The 24,968-nt window shown below is 35.9% G+C and overlaps 1 protein-coding gene across 1 annotated transcript; it reads right to left on the bottom strand.

The window, feature by feature from the left end:
• Positions 1–1,290: 1,290 nt before the first annotated feature.
• On the bottom strand, positions 1,291–24,968 carry CHMP2B (Charged multivesicular body protein 2b). The gene is made up of 6 exons (XM_085944801.1): positions 24,813–24,968; positions 12,177–12,268; positions 10,951–11,067; positions 9,497–9,677; positions 3,033–3,139; positions 1,291–2,440 (listed from the first exon to the last, which is right to left on the bottom strand). The coding sequence occupies exons 1-6, from the start codon at positions 24,847–24,849 to the stop codon at positions 2,339–2,341; spliced, it is 636 nt and encodes a 211-aa protein (XP_085800927.1). The 5' UTR covers positions 24,850–24,968; the 3' UTR covers positions 1,291–2,338.

The raw sequence follows: 24,968 nt of genomic DNA, 5'->3' as shown, positions 1-24,968 counted from the left end.
AATTTAAAATAAGCCGTTTTCCATGCTCTTTTAAAATCTTGAACGCAATTTTCTCAAAACTACATTTTGCAGTTAGGTGATTGTTTCACACAGGACCAAGACCATCTTTTGACCTATTTTATTAATTGTGATATTTTTCGTACACAGGTGTTGAAATATTATTTTTATTAGATTTTTCTACATTATACTCATATATTAATGTGACTGTTTTATTAATCTCTTTAGTTCTGTCTCCTAACAGTTGGCGTAGCCAGAGAGTTGTAGAGTTTACTTTATAAATTAGCTGCATGGCATTCATTGCCTTCCAAGTACATACAAGAGCAATCCAAACGGCAAACAGTTTTTATTTTAAAACTTTTATGCAATTCGTTCAAAGTTTTTAACTGTAGACATTAATAAAAATTACAATTTCAAAAAATCCTTACAAATATTTACAAAATTATACCTCATTTGTCTCTACACGAATTATAATTATCATCACGTTAATTCGATACTGGATTTACATCATACACAAATATTGAACGAAAACCTCTAAAATGAAACAACTACATACTTAAATATCATGCTTATGACGAATTTAGGAATAAATAATTCAGATTGTTATCACTAAATTTTGTGCTTTGGAAAATACAACTCTTAAAGTTTCAGTGCATTTATATCATATTGGCAACGTAAAATCATTAAAAACTGCTCTTGCATCTGTGGGAGACAATTCAAACTAACATTCAGGAGTACCGAGTATGATTGAAAATTTTATTTCATATTGCGACATCTATGGAAAATAGTGTACATTCTTTAAAATCTTTACATCTAACAAACATAGATGTCTATGCTTTTCTCAAAGTTCAAAAATTCTACGAAAATTAGTAACATGTCACCTTATGAACTTACGGGTACTGGTTTCAAATCCTGGATTTGTTAAATTCACATTTTGTTTTTCAATCTCAGGACGAAGGTCGGAGAGGACGAGGAAGAGCTCTCTCCAGATAGACAGGATGAAATCAAGAATGCCACAGACTTCACATTGATATGCCGCTGAATGCCAAAAGGGATGGAGCCAAGCCATAGAGAAGGCTGTCAAACAACTAAATTATCTGGGTCACAATTCTCAGTTATGAGTTCCTAATGAAAAAGAAGTTTGAATGTAGAAATGGCCCTAGCAGGGGTTGACAAGTGGCCAACATCTATTTTTCATAAAAAATGTTCGTGCGATGATCCAGATCCACATTAAATTTATAAAGCAAGCAAATAAAATATATTATCCGATTACTACGTAAATAAAACACTTTTGTAGCATTTTGTTTTTATTAAAAATAATAAACCATAATGTTCTGAAATTTTAACATCAACATGATTAAAATTAACATTATCAGCACCTCAGGTTTCAATATCATCCTTTAATCACCGAATCTATTGTATTCATTGACAGATAATATTATAAGCTTGCAGTTATATAATCAAAATATTCAATGATTTAATTACACTCTCAATATGGTTTATCAAAAGTTAATTTCATTTGGTGATTTCATAGTAAATATAAGTCATAAAGACTGCCCCTAAGAGGGAGGTAAACGGTTTGTAACTGAAAAGCACAATGCACACCTCAAGAGTAATGTTAAACAATAATATTCATATCATCATTGTTGCTATTGGTAAAACACGCTACAAATTGCGCTCAATTTGTAACAATATCAGAGAGAATCCAGTAAAACTTAGTAACACACATATTTTACCAACAAATCTCTACTTTGAGATGGTAAATAGAGAAGAAAAAGTAATCTCCCATTTAATGTTCTACCGGTGCAATTATTACCTTATACATTTAATAGCTTATAATAAAAATGATATGTTTTCATAATTCTATGTGCGCAAAGGGAGATAAGTCTTCCAGTTATATATGTCAATTTAGCCATAATATATTATTTACACATAAATGAAAAGGGATGAGCCAAATAAATGGCTCTGAATTAATAAATTCCACTCAGAAACATTGAAGTTTTTATACAGTTACCAAAAAACTCAATCTTCTTTTGGGCCTCCTGAAGAGTAGTAATTTTAGACTATCTCCCATTTTCTTTCGCATGCAGAATTATTATATTATTAAAATACAAAATGTACAAAAAAGGTCCAATGTGACATCTATGTTTACAAAATATAAGCAATTTGTATTATTATTTTCAATTTGAAATGAGAAACAATAAAATTTTACAAAATAACTTGTGAACAATTATCATCAGATGTCAGTATAGAAAATATTAAGCGAGTGCATTTAATAAATAAAATAAAGCGTTGTGTGGACGTTTATATAATTCATAATTGATTAAAATCACAGTCGCAATTAACTTTTAAGCTTGGCCAGCATAGCTTCAATTTCCTCATCTTCCTTTGTCGCCTTCGATGTTCCAATTTTCCCGCGGATAGCTGAAGGTGCATCCGCCATCTATAAAAACAACCAGCCATGAATACTTTCTTCATTTAGTGCAAAAATTCCAATTTAAACATAAGTAAAACTTTTCAGCAACACTTCATTAAATGTTTTAAAAAGAAATGGGGTTTCAATATTATACTCTTATAGGTATATGTTTGAAATAAAATCATCAATTCATCTAAATAAAATTTAAAAAATCATGATCAAAACACATTATTATTATGTAGAAAAGACTAAACAAATGGAAATATAAAACTATGATACAGTGTAACTTGGTTATATTCCAGGCAACGTATCACAAAATACAACAATAATTCTTCTTTGAAAATGAAATGATGGTTTACCCCTATTTTTGTGATACAACCAGTCCTCGGCATTCGTACATTTTATTTTCATACAATTCGCTATTTCATACATTTCTTAAAACACACACATATCATCGTACACATTTTCAGGAATCAATTATGTCGTAGTTGAAGACCGACTGTATTAGCAATTACATATTCTATTTTGAAAAAATATTACCCTTACAATGTGAATTAGGTTTTGATATAATTGTTTATGGCAGGTAATAACTAAGAGTTTGTATTAAGACAATTCTCACCTTTCCACTGATTTCAATGCCAATCTCATCGAGCACCTTGTTGACAACATCATTTGATTCTGATTCTTCATCAGAATCGCCGAGCATATCATCCAACGAATCTGCAACTGTTTAAAATAAAAAATAAATACACAGCGACTTGATTATTGAACTGGTTATTGGTTATTGAATTGAAAGATTTAATATAAATTACCTATTAAAAAAATATTTTTCTACAAAACAACATCTCTTCAGGAAGGAATTGTTTGTGATGAGTAAAGGCCGGCCTGTTGAAGTTTTTAACCGTCAACCCATAAAAAAACACATTAAATTGGTGGACGAATCCAATATCCTAAGGAGACTTTTGCCCAAATGATTCTTAGTATGGATTTCTACAATTTGTCAGTTGTTTTTTCTGGCAGCTCAGGTGCGATGGTAATTAATGTAATTAAGATAATCGTCTTGCCAATATTATAACGCGACTTGCGGCAACGACAAACGAATTCAAATTCGCAAAATGCAATTAAAAAGGTCGCATTACAAAATTGATGGTTTGTTTTATTGCAGGTAAGTAATGGTAAACCATTTTTATAAAATGCGTGTCGAATATGTTTTTTCATAATTAAATATCGAATAGCTTTTGCGTACCCTACCACTAATATAAATACAAATATTGGAAGATTTTGTCCGCTGACCCGTTTTATGTTCTAAATGTATCATTGATACCTATTAGTATTATCAAGCAACAATACCGTACCTACATATCGATAAAAAAGTCACATACCTACTTGTTTATTTCTTTAGATATTTAAGTATTTTGAGGATGCTCTGCCCAAACTGGTCTATTTGATTATAAACTATTGACATTGAAGAATTTCATCAAATCGATCGTAAGAAATTTCATCTTCAAAATACCAGTGGCGTACATCTGTAGATGCGAGACATCCTTGAAAATATTCGTTTGAACCTACTATTATAATATTATGTATTGCGTAAGCCGTAATTGCATTCTTCTAAAGGTTTTGCAATATAATATTGCTTCAGATTTTCACTTAGTCATTGTATTACGTTAATATTTATTGTTGTTTAATTTAATAAAACGCATTTTTTTGTAGTACTTATTCCACTTTTAATCAATAAATTAGGACCGGTTTCGTTCACATCAGAGGAACATTTTCAACCGAACAAGGGAAGATTCAGTTGAAAATGTCCCTCTGAGGCGGACGAAACCGGTCCTAATTTATTGATTAAAAGTGGAATAAGTACTACAAAAAAAATGGAGCCATTGTCGAAAACTACCCAATCAAGACTAGTAACTGGACAAAATTTGACATTCGAATGAAATTTTCAAAATGGCGTCCTATGGTAATTCGTAGTTCCATTTTTGGCCATTCTACAGGTAAGTTTGTAGGTGTGTAACGTTAAAAAAAGTCCCGCCGTCCCATTTAATACATTGTACGCTAAAGGCGCGCCGATTAGGTGGCCATTCGACATAATTAGCATTATATTTAAATGTTGTTATTAAAAAGTAATTATCTGATATATGATTATATTATGTATTTGATTTAAATACTTACATATTATAAAGTGTAAAGAACTATTCATCACATAAAACGACTGGTACCTAGATACATATTTCATTAAAACACTTTATAATATGTACTTTCGTACTTTTTCCACATTTATTCCATAATGTTGATATTCAACCGATTTTATCCTAATGGACATTTTCAATTGAATAACAGTACAAAATATAGGTAGGTACATATTATTGCATAAAAAGTCAATTAAGTATAGAGGACGTGGGAGTCGATTGTTTACTTGAACTAACTTGTTGGTGATATTTGTCCTTATTTATTAAATGACTGATTTATATACATTAAGAAATAGCGTAACTTCAAAACTGTGAAAAATTTGCTGTGTTTAAAATTCACCTACCGTAGGTGTATGTATCAAAAAAGGTTCCCGACCAATGACAAAAACTTGAAGACGATTTTATTGCTTTTGTCGCATGATACGTACAAGAAGTCCACAACTTAAAAATGAATTATTTTCCATACGATAGTATGTATCATCATCAGCTGTAGTACATACCAATATTGTATATAAATTTATGTTTACATTTTAGATATAATAGTGCAACCATCTATAGTGCTTTTAAAACAATATGAACGGCAGGTTTACATAGGTCGTAAGTGCATTTGCTAGTCACGCAGCCTTCGCTATCGAGGCTTGATAATTATATATTATATACTTACACAATATTATATATGTGACATATTATAATATTTAGGAATATTATATTTCATCCATTGTTGTTATTTTTAAGTTAATAAGTCAAAAGAATAATATCAACTAAGATTTAATAACAATAAACAAAAATGCAAAAATATTTAGGAATATTATATTTCATCCATTGTTGTTATTTTTAAGTTAATAAGTCAAAAGAATAATATCAACTAAGATTTAATAACAATAAACAAAAATGCAAAATGTACAAAGTGTTTAAAAGTACCTTATATACCTTCTAGAGGAAAGTGGTATAATTTTTTTTTTTTTTTTTGTGATTTTACCGAGGCTTTGACTGCGACTCGCTGTCATATCGCCTCTTCTCTTCTAGAAGGGGATCCTTCGATCAGGTCCTCACTCCTATTCTGTTAAATGGCTTTATAATTATTTTGTCTAGCTCTTCCGTCTTTCTTTCTTTCTTCTTTAGACGCCAGTGTTTTATGCACCAGAATCGCTCTCCTCCGTATCCATCCCTTCTGTATTTTCGATACATCGTGTAATCATTGAATTTCAGATAGTCTAATTCAGACCTCAGCCAAGTCTCTGAGGTTAATGCTATTGAAATTTTTTGTCTTATTAAGTAGAGTTCTATATCATCCTTTTTTTTTGCTTCATACTTCTGGCATTCCATTGTAAAATCCTAATTTGTTTTTTATTATCCATTTTGCTCCAGAACCTCCCCTAGAATTTCCTTTAAGTGTCCTTCTTTGAATTGTTTGCATACCCAGTCCACTGCTTTAATTATTAGTTGTTTAATGATCTGCTGCCAGTCTCCCCCTTTCAGCAAGACTTTCATAATTTCTCCCATCGCGTTAACCTCTGTCTTCCCCTTTGAATTTTTCTTATTTTTTGTAGGCTTTACGCTACTACCTGTAGATATTATTGTTGAGCCTGAAGCTTCTACCACCGCTTCTTCTTTCTTTTTGTTTTCCTTAGTTTTTTGAATTGTTTCGCTTTCATCTCTTCCTACGATTTTTTTTTGTTTTAATATGTCAGCATAGCTATTATTTAACATATTTTTTTTTGCTTCCTTGAAAGGTATGTTCATTTTTTTCATTGCTTCTTTGCAATTCTTTTCCTCTTGCCACTTTGGGCATTTTTGGCTGTTTGCCGCGTGGTTACCTTTGCAATTGATGCACGTAATTTCCTCATTTTTTTCGCAGGTTTTGTGGTTTTCACCACACTTAGGGCACGTTTCTACTGTACGTCCGCAATTGTTCGCGATATGCCCATATCGCCAGCATTTGTAGCATTGCATAACCCTGAATACATACGGTTCTACAGCAAAAGAGACTCCATATATGTAAATTGTTCTCGGCAATATTTTCTCCCCAAATTTAATACTGACTGACGAGGTCTTTGTCAGCTCTCCTGTATCACCTTTTCTTGTCAACCTCTTAAGGTTGATTACTTTTGCATCACTTTTGATTTCCATTTGCAGTTCTTGGAGGTCCATATCAATATCGACTTTTCTTATTACTCCATAAGAGCAGGAGTCATTCTCTTTGGTCACAAAACCGAGATCTTTGAGTTCTCCAGCTTGTTTCACTTTATCTGCTTCTTTTTCGTCTTCTACTTGGATGTACGTCTTTAAATTTTTATTGTAAATTTTCTGTACTTTTACTCCTGCCTTATGCAGCATCTGCGCTATTTTCAATTTTAATGGAATTTTACTTCCCGTCGCTATCATGACGATGTTTTGGTTTCCCTTTGGAGTGACCCCAGAGTCTCTTCTGGGTTTTTTTCCAGAGATCACCGTCTGCCATTCTTCTTCTTTTTCTCCAACCACTTCCTCTTCATCATCGTTTCTTTTCTTCTTCGTTTTTTTGGTTTCATTCACTTCCATCGTGGTGTTTTCCATTTTATTGCTTTTGCCGTTCACGCGGTCTTGGAATTCGCGCAACAGTGTGAACAAAAAACAGTGTGGACAACCCCTCGCTTCACAGCGTTTGACGCACTCCCCGCACAAAGTGCACTATCCGTGCAACAATAAATATTTTTCACTTTTTCTCAAGCACTGGCACTGATTGTCAAAATCACATGGGACCACACATGTTGAGTTTATTGTCAAATTCATTTACAAACAATATTATTTTTGTTGTATCCCGTATTTGTAACCGTTCGCGAGTAACCAGGCGAATAGCGTCCCGTATACGCAAGCGAAGTTGTACAACCTCACTCCACCGCTGTTGGCTTCCGACTGTGGAAAGTGGTATAATGGTCCCTATATCTAACGGGTACGAGTGGCAAAAATATTAATCAATAAATTCCAATTGATTTATGTTTTGTACTAGGTATTCTATTAGTCATTATTTACGACCGGGTTATGCCTTCTGGCTTCTTCGTGCACTATGCGCACTCACCGATCGTAAATGCACATTGACATAATAAAAGATTGTTAAAACCTTCTTACCTATTAGTAAAGGATCAAGTAAAAAACAAATTTTGATTATCTGAAGTGTTTGTGAAAACCCGTAATGAATATATTACATACTATTAATACATTCAATAGGTAAGCCCGTTAAAACATCATTTCCCGTAAACAATGGAACCAGCTAATGTGAAATATCACGAAATATACCTACTCACTAATTAAAAACAAATAAACAATTTTAAGCTATAATCCATAATCGTCAAAACTGAAGTGATCTCGGATTTTAAGAAAATACGTAGATCAGTTAACAAACGCGCAGGTTAAGTTTTTTTTGTTTTTTCTACCATATTACTATAACATCAAATTATAGTTTCATGTGTGAACTCCCAGATTGGATAAAGCAATGAACTATTAGAACCAAGGTCAACTTGTTAAGGCAAATGGTATGCACTGCAACTGTGTTATACCTATTTATATCTAATATTTTCTTGATAAAATAATTTATTATCAATGGTATTAGGTAATATATATACACAATGTATCAATGTCGACTAATTATGATTGTATCATTTTGATAACTTCCGAAATAAATAATTATATCGGGTTTATATATTTCATTGAAATAATACTATGATATATAATTTATAGTATTAGGGAGTAGCAATTAACAGAAAACGCATGTCCTTACATATTTTGCATGATGAATATAAAGTGTTTGAAAATGGCCTGTAAAAATGTCAAAAAAAACATTACAACATCAGTACCTATATATTAAAATTGAATATCTCAATATGTCCAACCACTTGCTTGAAACACAAAAGTACGATTTGAAGTATCTTTCGTACGAAACTTTTTCTAAAGGGTTTCATTAACCACGTAGGTCCGATATTCCCCATTTTACCTATCCATAAATCCATATAATATAATAATATGTTTTCATATTATATATTTTCGTAGTATGAACATAATATACGAAATCATTCAGATTTGGTACGATTTTAATAATACACTAGCTGTCAGGTCCTTCTCATTATGGGAGCAAGTGTGATTTGTTATTTGATAGTGAAAATAAAAGTAGTTTAGTAGAAATTTTAAACTTTGATTTCAATAATAGGTATATAAAAAGTGGAATATTATTAAATATTATAGATATTACTATTAACAACTAATTCTTCCACTCTTTACGTAAGCGCTTCATTAATTTTTCTAAATAGTATAGTATATCTACTAATAGCAGCGTTTCTATATAATTAAGTATCGATAAAGTCTCTTGCACATATTATCAATATCATTTATTTCATATTTCATTGTACCTACTACATCGTACAACTTATTTTTCTGAAAAACATAGGTTCCATAAATTATTAACGCATTTTTTAATTAAAAAATGTTGTAATATTCGAGTCCGTCCCAAAAAAAAAAGGACTCCAGATGTCCGGTGTCTAGTGATGAGTAAAGAAACCTCACTTTGTTAGTTTCACAGTTAAAAAATATTAATTATACTATGTTCATGGCTATGTATTAAAACTTAATATTTGAATACTGTTTCAAAGTGCCTTGAATACCAGGCCAGTCGTACAAAATTAACGCATATACACGCTCAACTTTAAACTCAGTTTACTACCTAATGTTGAGTATTTTTTATAGAACACACACATTTTTTGGAATGATGATAATATTAAGCCATGATAGATTATGAAAATTATCGACATTATAGCAATTTAAATTTGACCATCGATACATTTATTCTTAACGGACACACAACTCAAGTATCCATAAATACGTGTGAATTTAATAACAAACATGATTAAGTTAAACGTACTCATTTCATCAGTCATTTCCATTTTAGCGTTTTCTCTCATGAAGGCTCCCATATCAGCAGCCATCTTTTCTGGATTCATCACCTTATTCATATCACCCATTGTTTTTGCAGTTGTTTTCATCGCTCCTGCAATCGCAATGTTGGCTCCCATGGCTTTGTTTTGAATACCTACACTAGAAATCTGAAAGCAGAAACAAACAATTAAGTATTACAAACCAAAATGAAATTATTTTGAAGAGCTTCAGAAACATTACCTACCAATTGGAAAAATCCTAGAAACAAATTTGAGCGAAGTAGGACTAGACCTTTATTATGAATTGAGAATTATTATGCTTTATGAAAAGAATTTATGAGAAGAAGCTTTATGAAGAATTATAAAAAGAAAAAGAAAAATTTCTCATTAGAGCCTAGGTACCAATTTATATTTACAGCACATATTAAAAATTAATTTCTCGATTTCATATTATTATAATATAAGTAAGTTATCTACAATTAACGTTTCAGTAGCTTGATTGATAAACTACTTGCTTAATTGACAGGTACCTACCTACCCAATTTTCATAATATTGATTGAGATTGAGAATTATTATGCCTCGCGATGTTTATTAAAATAAAGGAAGTTTTTCTTTGTTAGATTTTACAAATTAATCAATATTTGCATGAATTTATATTGATAACAAATATTTGATTATTTCAGCGTCTTCTCGGTTTAATACAATACAATTTAAATGTGTGTATTAAAATAAATAAAAGTGTCTTTAATATAATACAGTCGAACTTGGTTATTACGATCACGGAAATAGCGAGATCTCGAATATAATGAGGAAACATTCGTTGACATTTTAGTTAATGATTTTCTCCATACATTTATTTACTTTTATAACGAGCTACTTCTTTTGGGTATACCGAGCAAAACTGTTAATGTTAAAACTTGAATAGTTGTCAAGCAACCTGTCAATTGTCCCTTGAATACCCTCGATTGAGTTGTCGTATAGGACAGCGTCATTGGTGTATTCGAAATGTAATATTATGCTTTATCAAAATCATCAATTTAGCTTTACCACATTAATACAGTAAAACCTCGTTAGTAAGAATTCCGATAATTTGAAATCCGCACTAATTCGAAATTTTCGTGAAAAAAAAATCCCTTGAACATTATTTTCATATAAAACCATTCCTTTAATTCGAATTTCGTAATTCAAAATGATTCCAGAGTCCTGGCATATAAAAATATTCAATAAATCGTAATAAAGTTACACTATATCATGAGCCAGTCATTGAAAATTGTGACAGACTTTTCTTAAAACATCAAAAAAAAATTTAATATTTTTCCCCCATACATTTCATATTTCGTAATTCGAATTGTTTTTTCGATTTTCGGTCCCATGAAATTCGTATTAACGAGGTTCTACTGTAGTCATCTACAATTTCAATTTCATACAATACATACTTACTTTACTGTTAGCTGCATAGAATCTCGTTTTTTGTTTTCTTAGCTGTATAAGTTGCTTGGCTAGTACTTTACAGGATTCATTGTTACCCTCTTTGGCCATCTTTTTTATTTCTTGCTCCTGGAATCAAAAACTTCATATTGTATTTCATAATTCATACACTATTACATTAAAATACATAGAAAAAAAACAGAAGTATCTATCAATAAAAATAGCTATAAAAATATCTTACAAATATTGATATTTTATAACAAAGGTATCGAAGTAGCTACATAATAATATTCTGTTGATCTTTAAAAATATGTAATATTATTATAGAACTGCAGATTTTTACAAATAACTTGAATTTGATTTCGTGATCGGATTAAATATTTCTGAAAGTTCATAGAAGTCTGGATGGTTTTTTTGGTTTTTTAGTTGTGCAAATATTTTAAGACCTCTGAAATGGCAGTTCGCCACTCTTGTATTCTTATTTTAATAAATAAATAAATAATTTTTAATCTATCTACGAGTATCGTCTTCACTCAGAATATTTGCGTCTTGGGAGCACTGCGCTTTTACGCTAAATTTAATAAGCAATAAAGTAGCATATCTAGCAAAATTCGTAGCTAAACGTATCTAATTTCCTAATACCAAAAACACCAGTTTTTTGGAAATTTAAAACCGGTATTTCAGTATCGATAGATATTGTCGAAAAATGTATAAAATACTTTTAGATATATTTTCACGATTAAGAAAAATATTATGGGACTGCATTATGCACAACAATAACAAGTAATGTATTTACACCTGCATCATAGAATTCGATAAATGACAAGAACTACTTGGCCAAAGGTGCTTTCTGACAATATTTTTGCATCATGTATGAATACTATGATCCCAATGATGAATGCATTATTTATTCTTCCAACATAAATGTGATGGGTATTAAAATGAATAAAATACAATTGAATAGAAACTGATTCTACAGAAATTGTATCGATCAATAATATAGAAAACAAAATGATTCCATAAATGGCATTTCGTTTTACAGCCATCTTTCTAGGAATATATCTTGACCATAAAGTGAAGAATTAACATTGCTTAGATTTCTAATATTTCTACAATAAGTTAGACATTCTTTGTCAGCTATTGATTTATTCTGACTAATTCAAGTAACCCTTTTAATTAGCTGATGACATCCAACAAACCTGTTAAGTAATTAAGAAATTAATATTATTCAGACTTACAATTTTTTTCTCTTCTCTTTCCAAAGTCATTCGATCTCTTTCAATTTCCCTCCCTGCCTTTCGTAATATTCTGTCATTATCCCGTTGTTGTTCTGGAAAAAAAAATGTTAAATGTATATTATTATTAGTATAGATTTATTTACAATTAGCAAACATACAAACAAACAAACAAACCAGATACAAAATATGGTTCAATATTTTGGGTGGATAACAAGAAGTGAGTGAGATCGACAATAGACAATAATATGCCTATGTCCTGCCTGCATGGGAAGAAATAGTATATACGCACCAAATAATTACGGTGGTGTCAGTCTTTCTGTCCATATCAATGGTTCAACTGGATATGTTGAAATGTAGTGATTGATTTTAGGAATTGGTGAATCTGCTGTCTAGTTCTGACATACACATAACATTCTATAAGTAATAAGCATAAGCTATAAGCAAATCTAGGACAATGGACCCGTTAATTTTTTTTTAGTTATGGTCCTAAAATAATTGTTCATTCAAAAAACGCGTAGTTACATTGTGATCCATTTAATGGCAACCTGGAAGACATTGCGTTGTGTGTTGGTAATCTGTACATGAGGATTCGTAGGGTCAAGGGAAACTACAGAGGTTGGCGAGCAGAGTCGTAGTTACCATATTTCCTCGATTAAAAAATGCATGTTTTTTTTTCTATTTTGTGTCTCTGAATTTGGGGTATAATCGATGGCGTCTTACAATCGCTGTAAAATTCCACAGTTGTGATGAATCATCACTGATTACTTTTAGTGGGGGTGGTCAGTTGGTCCGGCGCAGCGGAGCAAGTAGTCGATTTACTAGCCACTGCCTAAACACGTTTGAGTTTGAATAAAAATTTTGTCCCTAATTACTATTTAAAATGTCGGCAAGAAAACTACATTATGATGGTGCATTGAAATTTCAGACTCTGATAGTGATAGTACATAAATAATATGCTTATTTTTTAATTCTTTTTATAGTGATTGTATGATTTTGTTATAATAAAGTTTAAATGTTTTAATTTTTTATTTTTTATTATTGGAACCTATATAAAAATAAGGGTGTCTTATAATAATTGATGGTGTCTTATAATTGAGAAATAATGATACCTATTTTAGTATGTCATAATCAGTCATATATTTTTATTAATAACCATGTCCTTGCTTTTTCGTACAAGGTGATTGTTGGTAATTTTGAACATACGTTAAAGTGCCCACCACCACCCGTCATATATGCACAACCGTGGATATGCACGGCCGCTTTCTATGACGCTTTAAACGTTTCTGAAAGAAGTGATTTTAAGTGCTCATTCCGTCCCGAGACGGAGCCGCACGGGACTGATGCTGCAACCATGCACCGTAGTGCTGAAAGAAGAAAGTTAAGAAAGAAAATGTTTGTTTTTGGACTGGCTCTGCTGTCCGCTGACGTTAAGCGCTTTGTGTACCCGCATACTGAGTGTCACGAATTGAAATGGATGAGTCTACAGAAGAGTCGGGACTATCCCGCTCCCCATACGACGCTGCAAATTTCTCAAATGCCGCAAAGTTGGCCTCGGTTGCTACCAGATCTCCATGACCAATTGGGCCCGTGTGAGGACGGACCCTGGCAAACAGCTCCGCTCGTTCGAATTCCATAAGCGGGCAATCCCAGAGGATGTGTTCAACATCTTGGTGGTCATGCCCGCAGGTACAACCCGGCCCATCTACTATCAAGCCAAACTCGTGGAGTCTGGCGGCGAAGTTGCCATGGCCGGTGAGGAACTGGCTAATCCAGTGCGAAGGTTGGAGTCTTCTAGTTTGGTGCCTGCAGAATACGTCTGGAAAAAACCGGTAAGTGTGCCGCCCCTTGGGGGAGGCGGTCCACCTCGCCTGCCATGCCGCAAATGCGGTCTTGTACACAATGTCACTTACAGTCTTCCTGTAAGGAACGTCCTCGGATCTCTGCGGTGGTGTCAGATGGACACCGGCGAGTATTGTGCTGATCCCCCTCAAGAGGAGGGTGATCGATCCTCTGACTTGGACGTGCAGATCGAGGGGTAGCACCCCCGCGAGTACGGCAAGCGCGTCAGTAGAAGTTGTGCGGTAGGCTTTGGTAAGCGAGATCAGCGCAAGTCGCTGCCCGCTTAATAGTGCGCGTCTCACGAGAGTTAAGGAGTTTACTCGAGAATGCCAAATGCTGGAGGCGTAACCGGCAATTCCCATGAAAATTGCGCCGTATGCAACCTTAAGGGCTCTAGGCTTAAGTCCCCAATTGCTGCCCGCCATTCGGGCCATTCTCTGATAGGCCGAATTGGCCTTAGAGACGGCCGTCTTGGCGTGGTGAACGAAAGACAGCTTGTCATCAAGAATTACTCCCAGATACGTAACCCTTTCGGAGAAACGCACTGAGGTCTGGCCAAAACGAACCGTGGGCGGCCGTCGAGTTATGTTGACCCGAGAACTACCCCTGAGGAGGACAGCTTCCGTTTTGCTCGGGGCAAAGGTCAGCTTGTTCAGCAACCCCCAATTAAGGATTCTGCCCAAGGCGTCCGTGGCTGCACGCTCAAGTGCCGGTCGGCTGGTCGCCCCAACAAGCAGGAGCAAGTCGTCGGCGTACGCAACGAGCGTGCAGCCCGGAGGCAGTGGCAGGGACAGAACGTCGTCAAACAGAATGTTCCACAGAAGGGGTCCCAGGACGGAGCCCTGGGGACACCCCATGGTGGTCCTCCTGTGAATCAGGCTGGGGCCGGAGTCGTAGGTTATCTCCCTATTGCTGAAGTAGCTTTGAACTAAGGCAAAGAGGTCCCCGGGGATCTGTTTCAGCCTAAGCTTTGACAGAACCAAGGGCCACCACGCAGTATCAAACGCGCCCGCTATGTCGAGAAAAATCCCGGCAACGAGGTCCTTGCCAGAGCTCTCCACAGAATCGATCACAAAGCGAATCGCATCCTCGGTGGACTTTCCGGGTCTAAACCCAAATTGTCTTTGCGAGATTGGACAGTTTTCCGACAGGTGGGACTCAATCCTGCTGTTTATCAATCTTTCCAATATCTTCCCGAAGACGGGAAGGAGCGTAATCGGTCTATACGCTTTCGGGTCACAAGGAGGGCGACTGCCGGCTTTGGGGATCACCGTGAGATGACCCTTTTTCCAGCAGTCGGGGAATATGCCACTACTCATGCATTCTTTGTAGAGTTGCGTGATCTCGTGTGAGGCAAGAGACCACGCCCTTCTCGCTAGCGCGTTATCTATGCAGTCAAGCCCCGGGGCTTTGCCAATCGGGAGGCTGGCAAACAGGATCCCTAGCTCGGACATGGTAGTGGCTGCGGATCGCGGAGTGTTTAAGGGGAGCAGCGCATAGACGCGAAGCTGCTGAAATCGGTCGTTGTCAATGTCGAGCGACTCGTTGTCCTGCGGGATAAGAGCATCCAACAGGACTGTGGCAGACTCTTCAGAGCTATTGGTGAACGATCCGTCGGGGCGCCGTACCGCCGACATGACTTTTCCGGGCCGTAAGCCCAGCTTCATCACGCGGAAGGGGGGGCCCCACGGATCATTGCCACCCATTTCAGTGACGAACTCTCTCCAGTGCACCTTCTTAGCCTTACTGATTGCCTTTTTGAACTTGAGTCTAGTGGTCCTGTAGGTGACCGCAAGCGGATGGTCCGCGTGCAGCGGCCCCTCCAGCGATCTTCGCGCTGCTTGTAAGGCCCTTCTGGCCCTCCTCATCGTGTCTCTCAGTCTTGTCAGTCTCGGCTTCCACCAGGGTGCGAGGTTCGGCGGTCTCGGGGTCGTCCTTCCGATAGTGCCCTCCGCTTTTTCAATAATGAGATTCGTGAGGTCCTCAGCCGCAGCGTGCATGTCCTTTGGCGGAGGGCGCGAGGCCATCCTGTCCAGACCCTCAGCAAACTCGCGGTCAAAACGTACCCAGTCGGTTCCCTTGGTCCTGAAACGCCTCGGCAGTGACTCGCTCACAAGTGGAGCGAGAGACGCGTGGCCCCTCTCGGTCCTGTAGGCGAACGTGATCAGACGGTGGTCGCTTGCTGACGCTTCCAAATGGACAGTCCAGTTCACGACGCGTCCGGCAGAACCATTGGATATCAAAGTGACATCAATGTGAGATTCCCCATTGTTGGTAGAGAATGTGGCTGGACCATTAGAGTTATTCAGCACCGTCAGGTCGTGAGTTGCCACGAGTTCCTCGAGGGGCGCCGGATTGTCCCGGCCAGACCGCGGCCCCCGGGGGGCCCACAGCCATGATTGAACGTTGACGTCCGCTCCCACTATAATCTGTTTGCCGCGGCATGCAACCAGAATTTTATCGAGCTGCTCGACGCATTTCAGGATGTTTACGCTGAATTTAAAGTAAGAAGAGACCACCACAATGGAGTTCCCCGATCGGTCGGAGACCTCCGCTACGGCAAAGAGTTCGCTCGACAAGTGGGCAAGGTGTAGCACCACTAGGGTAGGATTCGCAACGAAGATGCAGGCCATGGACCCCAGGCCGTGGTGCATTACCCGACCCCCACTGAAACCCAGGTTGGGGCCGTAGGAGTAAGGCTCCTGCACCAGGACCAAATCGATGTCCATTTCCCGAACCGTCTTGATCAGCTCCGCCGTTATAGCCTTCCCTTTGCCCGCATTTAACTGACCGAACCGAATCATTGAATCGAATAATCCGTTCGGTTCCGCTCCTGTGCCATTGCGTACTTGCGCGCTGGGCAATCAGGGTCGATCGCTGCATGTTGATGCGGCTTCTTGTGCCTGGCGCAGGCCGGGCACTTTCCGGGGGCCTTAATATTAGGGCATTCAGCCCTATCGTGTCCTTCCTCGGTGCAATGGCCGCATGTGGCGCTTCTCGCCGAACAATTCTTTGCCATGTGGCCGTATAAGTGACACCTTGTGCACTTGACGACGCCACAAAAGTCTTTGGTTGGGAAGGATTCCCATCCCATATATATGCGCCCGTCATTGATGAGCGCTTCCCTCACCTTTGCCGGGACCGATATCACCATGTGACATTTTCCGATTCTGGGGCCTGCCCTGTGGCTCAGTTTAACATGGCGGTATGCCTCCGAGGGGAGACCCGTGACCTCTTGAGTGTTGGCCTTAATGGCTTCCTTAAGGTCGTCCTCCGTCGTCTTGACCGGCACGTTGAATACAATTATCCGCGGGAGCCTTTTTCCTGCGATTTCAGCCCGGAGACCGGCCTCCTTTAGACCAGGAGCGGCGGCCAGTCGTTTGGCCTCTTCCTCGGTTCTGGGGTGAAAATCACAAACACCCAGGCTTTGAGAAAATCACATTAATATTGTGTCATCACCGGGATCGAACTCAGAACTCTCGGGTGGAAGGCCAGCGCCTTTCGCACTGCACCACGAGAGCCACCTAATCAGTCATATTAAAATAATATGGTCATGTTCATTATTGAAATCTAGTTTATTAAGTTTTAAAAACTACTTAATTAATTCATTTTCGCTATGACCAAAATATTAAAGCACAATTTGATATAAATAAAAAGGATTTCATATTGAAATTTGAATTGAAACTATTTATGAATTAATCAAAAAAAATGCAACACGTTAGAGAAAACTTAATATACCAACTAAATTATAATAATAAACATGACAAAAAATAATATGATGGGATCCTTTAACGCAGTGTTTCCCAAAGTGTGGTACGCGTACCCCCTGGGGTACGGTAAGAGTTTGGTGGGGGTACGCGCTGCACCGGGATTTGGCTGCGCTTGGTGCAACAAGCATTAATACAACATCAATGCTAGAAGGTGCATGCGGAAGAAGAGCAATTATTGTTGGAATTAGCTTCAGACGGATTCATGAAAAATAAATATAAGGAGTGTAGTTTAACACCATTCTGGTTGCAAATGCAACATGTGTAAAAGTCCTGAAATACATCTTGCCTTTTCCAACTTCATATCTATGTGAAGTTGTTTTTCAGCATAATTTGTAGACATTAAGTCAAAAAAAAAGAAACAGGCTTTTGGACGTGGAACCGCATCTCAGATTAAAATTAACCAGGGACAGTGGCGGCCGGTGATAATAAAATTAGGGAGTGCAATTGCATAAAGACATGCATTTTTCTTTTCATGGTATTGATAAAAAATCTGCAATAGCCTTCGTGGTGGAGGTAGGCGTATGCTAAACGACGCTTACATTCACGAACAGCATTTATTTGTTGTCAAAGTTACAAAGTTCAAGCCTCTGGTATGATAAGTATGATGCAAAGGCAATAGGTACAGACATTTTTCGATTTTTATTGTACCTAATTACACTTCATATGTGCTGACATAGTTACCATGTTTGTCACTCGTAACTTCCATAAATCGTAACTAATGTAAGTATTTTAGACCGTAAAATCCTCATTTGACATCCCACATCATTCTCATATGCGCGTTGTATCATTTTTATAAATACTGGGCATGGATCATTAATTTTCCAACGGGATATCACTTGTATTAAAAATTTGCCACTTTTGTACACCTCCACTCCAAAATTGCACTCCAAATGGGACTGATTTGAAAGACATTCAACATCAAAAATAATAATAAGTATAAGTAGGTATACTTATTGTATGTATTATGTTACTGACTTACTTTTCTGTAGATTTATTTATATTAAAATTATTTACTTAGTGTTTAATTTTGAAATGTAAAATAATTATAAAATCGTATTTGTATGGTGAGATGGCTGTACCTAACTTAATTATCACAATATTAGTCGGTACTGTTCGGTTATACCGGAGGCAGCGGAAAACGCATTTTGAAAATAGCCGATAAACTGGATTATTTGTTAGTTTGGGTTAGTTTAGGTTCGGTTAGGTTGGGTTAGGTTAGGTTAGGTTAGGTTAGGTTAGGTTTGGTTAGGTTAACCTAACAAATAATCCAGTTTATCGGCTATTTTCAAAATGCGTTTTCCGCTGCCTCCGGTATAACCGAACAGTACCTACCTATTAGTCTAATCAATATGTTGATTGATTCAATATTAATATGGCACATCAAACAACAGAGCATTTACCTCATAACAAATAATAATATACCTAGTATTTTTAAATACTGCGCGGGAACCTTTTACCTACTTCATACGTACGTACAATAATATTATTATAAACGCGCCAGTCAATCGCGACATCTATCGGTTATACTTGAAGCACTAGGAGGGAGGACATTGCTCAAACCAAGGTAAAAATTGTACGTTCAGTGAGGTTACATTTCGGCAGCATGCAAAAAAATCGTCTACGGTCAGGCACTCGGGCAGTACAGGTCGTCTTTCGAACATTCAACAAATACTATGAAAGACGTACATGTATACACATCTCCAGCTCAACGGCTGGTTAAAAATACGCCAGAAATACTTACGTGGATGCGCTTAGCGGACGGGCGACAAATTAAAGATATTTTACAATAATTAATTATTACAATATGTAGTTATTTGAATACTTACGTACATATTATTACATAATAATTTGGGAGATCAGTGCACATTTGCTCCTATACAAGAGCCATCCCTGACCAGGGAACCAAATTATGATGATCTCTCTCAACGCAAACAATTTCATCCTTCTCATTGATTATAATGAATAGTATTTATAATACAACTTTTATTTGCTTAAGTAAGGTAAATGTACCAGTAGTTGACCTTTTTTCAATAAAATCCCCAAAATAAGAAACTTAGACACAGGATTGCTCTAAATTGTAAAGTTGAGACAAGTGAAGCCATCTGTGGTCGGATTGAGGAACTAACAGATCACCATATGTCATAGGAGCGTCATAGCAGCTATTTGAAAACAACACATCACGCCGTAAGCATTTTATTTTTAATTTCTTAAGTAAATTGTTAAGGATATCAGTGGATGTAAGTATATGGCAATTTAATGTTTTTGACTTCATAATATCAAATTAATGTATTACGGGCAGTCATAATATTGAAGTATCTATATCATTTGTAATTTTTAAGTTATATTTACAAGGAAGCAAGTTTGTGGGGGGGTCAACTACTCAAACTTTTTTAAATACTTTTTCAGTAGTTGACCAGGGTGGTCAACTACTAGATAAATTAAATAAAATTATTTCACTTAGTTTTGAACAATTTTTACATTCATAAGTATGGAACGATGATTATTTATTAATTAGAAGTGTCTAGGGTGGTTCTGTCCAGTAGATGACCTAGGCGTCAACTTTTATTTTTTATTTTTTCAGCAACGGGTTTGTGTATTTTTTCTTCGGAAAACAAAAATTTCTTGAATTATAGCCCTGAATATATAGCAACTGAATGAAGCAGGCCAACAATAGCTGACAACTTACGAGAAATAGCGACGCGATAAAAAAAATGCAGGGCATCACGGAGGATTTACTTTGGTCATTATAACGTACCCATATAATTAATAATGTTAACGTTAGTTTTGCCGCAAATTGTTTATCAGCCTACCTCAGCATACTTTTTTATATAACCTGCCTGCTTCACCATACTTTCATATAACCTGCCGCCCCTAGGGGAGCAGGGTCTTAGCCATAAAAGGAATCGAGACAGTGTACAAGCAGGTAAATGCCGACGATAAAGAATGCATAACCGTCATAGTAACAGGGAGTGTCGGTGGGGCTGTCACACCAACGACAGTCCTCTACAAGTACAAAAGAATTCCTCAAGAAATTTCCGAAAATGTGGACTTTGTCCATGGTGCCCTTAAGCTGTAACAATACCAGGAGAATCATAAAGTGTGCCTTCAACGGTTACATCAGAGGAACCCAAGCGGTATTTAGAGAGAGTTCCTGAGTAAAAACATTGATGAGGAAAATCTTGAATCATTCCGCAAAAACAACGAACCTGATAAAGATGATAAGTCACTGTTCGCACCTATGACGAAAAGTAAAAAATGAGTTGGAAAATATCACTCCACCTGACCCGGTCAGACTCATCGATGAGGCATTGCAAGAAGAGGAATCCGATGGTATGATGTCTTTGGCCACCTGCAATACTATGAATTATTATGATGTTTCATCTCCAATCGCTAGGGCACCTGTGCCTGGTCTGACGACTTGTGATGGTGATTCGTCTCCAATCGCCAGTGCACCTAATGCTGGTATAAGGATTTGTAATGATACTTCGTCTCCAATCGCCAGTGAACCCGTGGCTGGTCCATCAAATATTCGTAGTCCATTCAAGAGACATTTTTCTTCCCCGGTGAAGGGGAAGAAAAATTCAAGAAGAAAGCAAAAAAGGAAAAAAACCCCCACCAGTCTTTCCGGTAAACCTTGCCAGGAGTATTTCCTAAACAAAAAGAGGAAGAAAGAAGAAATGGAACGGTTGAAAAAAGAACGAGCTGCAGAGAGGCAAAGAAAGAAAGAACTAAATGAGCAAGCAAAGGAAGAAAAACAATGGGGGAATTGAAAGCAGTCAAGAAGAAAATGCGTTTTTCTTCCGAGTCTTCTCACCCAAGTGTTGACATTTCAGACTCAGCGGAGAGTGAATGGCATAAGTCTAGTGATGAAAGCTTTAAGCCTAAAACTCGATGCTGCCCGTTATGAAAGTCATTAATGAACATTATATTATAATACTTCCCGGGGAAAATCGTCCATATTTCTTAACGGCCCACATGCTCGTCGTAGGTCAAAATTGAGTTTTTATTGTATTTTCAAACCATGATCCTGGACACTCCATAAACGTTGTAGATAATCTATTTATATATTTTTGAAGCCTTATTATCCTTTATAGTTATTTTAACCATTTGATGACTGCATAAAGTATTTTTGTTACATAAAATAGTATTCTTTTAAACCTCTCGCTCTAATGTTTTAGAATATAGTCATATTTCGGTACATAACTGTGCAGTGGTGTTAAGATTTTTTACATTTATTAATTTTTAAACGCATTTATGAAACCATTAGTATAATTAATTATGAGATAATTTTTGTAAAATATTCACGATAAAAAATTATATTGATAATCTCTGTGATCCCAAATTTGACAAGAATTAGGCATTTTATTATTCAAAAAATCGGCAAGATTAACACATTTGAAGATGATTCTAAAGATACATATTATAGGCTATGTCTTTGACCATTCAAGTGTGATAAACATCTTATGAATAATGATTGTTTTATAATAATTATTGACCTAAGAATAAGGTAGTGTTTTTTTGAAATATGCCATTTCTTTTGTCATTCCCCAGTAGTTAAGCTACAACATACGGCCGTAGCCATAAATTGACAAACTATAATTGAAATAGGGAGTAAAATGATATTGACGCGCGTGTTTGAACATGTACCGTTTAAAAAAAAAATTAAAAAAAAATCGGTTAGGTACATGTTCAAACACGCGCGTTAACATAATTTTACTCCCTACTTTAATTATAGTTTGTCAATTTATGGCTACGGCCGTATGTCGTAGCTTAACCACTGGGGAATGCCAAAAGAAATGGCGTATTTCAAAAAAACAGTACCTTATTCTTAGGTCAATAAGTATTATAAAACAATCATTATTCGTAGGATGTTTATCACACTTGAATGGTCAAAGACATAGCTTATAATGAATATCTTTAGAATTATCTTCAAATGTGTTAATCTTGCCGATTTTTTAATAATAAAATGCCTAATTCTTGTCAAATTTGGGATCACAGAGATTATCAATATAATTTTTTATCGTGAATATTTTACAAAAATTATCTCGTCATAAATTATACTAATGGTTTTATAAATGCGTTTAAAAATTAATAAATGTAAAAAATCTTAACACCACTGCACAGTTATGTACCGAAATATGACTATATTCTAAAACATTAGAGCGAGAGGTTTAAAAGAATACTATTTTATGTAACAAAAATACTTTATGCAGTCATCAAATGTTTAAAATAAATATGAAAGATAATAAGGCTTCAAAATTATGTAAATAGATTATCTACAACGTTTAAGGAGTGTCCAGGATCATGGTTTGAAAATACAATAAAAACTCAATTTTGACCTACGACGAGCATGTCCCCCCTTAAGTAAAAGCTACTATTTCATCGATGCAAAATTGCGGGAGACTATGGAAATGGCCAGAGCGACCCGATGTACTTAGCTATGAATGGAAGGCGGTAGATCCCACATAAATGACCCGACGCAAGTAAGCAAAACTCGTAATGTTTATTTAGTTCCGGAATTGGACTTTATTTGGAATATCTAAGGATTTTTATGATAAGTTTTATTTTGGAAAGTACTGAGCCTATGCGTTACTATGTAGTATGTATGTACTTAGTTGTTAAAATAAATATATTTTGGTATTTTTAGTTTGAAGTAACTAATTTTGCACCTTTTGTTACCCGAACAAAGCTGATGATTGGCTGTCAAACAAAATCCTCTCCGATGTAACTTGTTACTGAACCGCCTATTGCTACCAAGTTGATTCAAGTAGCTATGGGCTAGAGTGATCTGACAGGAAGCCCTGAGGCAACTCTGATGACAGATTTGCCATAAAGCCTTCTGATTAGACATGGTCAACTACTGAAAAATATAGTGGTCAACTACTGGAACCCCTGATTAGACATGGTCAACTACTGAAACATATAGTGGTCAACTACTGGAACTTTCAATTTTTTGGATGGTCAACTACTGGAACAAAAATATGGTGTTGAAAAATTGAACACAATTTTTTTGTGACAGACCCTTTCTTAATTTTTGTCTTGTCATATTAATTAAGACATTTGATCCATTATGAGTAGACTTGCTTTGCCAACATTCGGTGTAATACTAAACGTTAATCGTTATTTTTGTTGAATTTTTTTCTTAAATGGTCAACTACTGGTACATTTACCTTATTTTATTTATATTTTAATATGAATGAATTATATTTTTTGTTTATTATTATTTTGTTTATGTACTAAATAAGGAAAAAATAAATATATTTTGATTGTTATTAAAGTATATGTTATTTTTTTTGACAAGGGGTACTCAGTGTTACAAAAATTATAGAAGGGGCACACAGATGTCGAAAGTTTGGGAAACACTGTTAACGAATTCACATTAGGATTGACTTTAAACAAAAAATATTTTTCTTTTTAATGTTTTTAGATAGATTTAGATTTAGATTAGATTACATAATTAAAACACTTTAAAATAAATTATCAAAAAAATGTCTCAAATTGCAAGCTTCGTATTTTTCCGCCAGGTAGGTGGCACATTCACCTTAAGTTTGTTCTACATCACTCTGTCATGCCCACTTGATATGATATCATTTCTAAATTTTGACAATGTAATGACAAAATTGCTGGAAGATCATCCAAGATTGCTAATTGGATGAATACCAACTTTATCATGTCGAAAAGTCGATGTGGGAATCAACACAACTTAAAAACTAAAATAGTTTGGGGGCACAAACTTCACTAATTTATTAAATAATATTTTAATCGTAACATGATTGTCCGCCGGCTCAAGGACTTCGGCCGTTACATTAATTAGGCACAACAAAACTTCCTGGAGAAATCGGTATATCATTAAGTAACATTTTTACCAGTTCTACGTTAAAGGATTATTAACTGAAATTAATATGTAAACAAAATATTGTTATGGAAGTGAGATTGCACAACATAAAATAATGGAATATTACGCGCAACATTGATATTTACAACGCAGTCTCCACGAATGATTGACGGATAAAAAGACAATAAGTACCTCTGACAGTCGGAGCTTTCTTAAAAAAATAATCCATGTTCAATGATAAATTGCATTAAAATCTAAATTCTATAAAATGAGGTGGGTATCAGAACAAATTTTGTCGCTAGAAAGTAACTGGAAATGACTCAACCACGGAAATGTCACATTGAATTT

This window comes from Rhyacophila brunnea, unplaced genomic scaffold (assembly GCF_057557595.1).
Source record: "Rhyacophila brunnea isolate RB1 unplaced genomic scaffold, BYU_Rbru_1.0 scaffold_17, whole genome shotgun sequence".
NCBI classification, from domain to species: Eukaryota; Metazoa; Arthropoda; class Insecta; order Trichoptera; family Rhyacophilidae; genus Rhyacophila; species Rhyacophila brunnea.
This window is presented reverse-complemented; position numbering and strand designations above follow the sequence as displayed.

Excerpts from the sequence above, each read along its gene's own strand:
- CHMP2B (XM_085944801.1), bottom strand. The coding sequence starts at position 24,849 with ATGGATTATTTTTTTAAGAAAGCTCCGACTGTCAGAG. Across the intron at positions 11,068-12,176 it reads AAAGAGAAGAGAAAAAAATT|GAGCAAGAAATAAAAAAGAT; the intron begins GTAAGTCTGAAT and ends TTTTGATTCCAG. Across the intron at positions 9,678-10,950 it reads TCTATGCAGCTAACAGTAAA|ATTTCTAGTGTAGGTATTCA; the intron begins GTAAGTATGTAT and ends TTCTGCTTTCAG.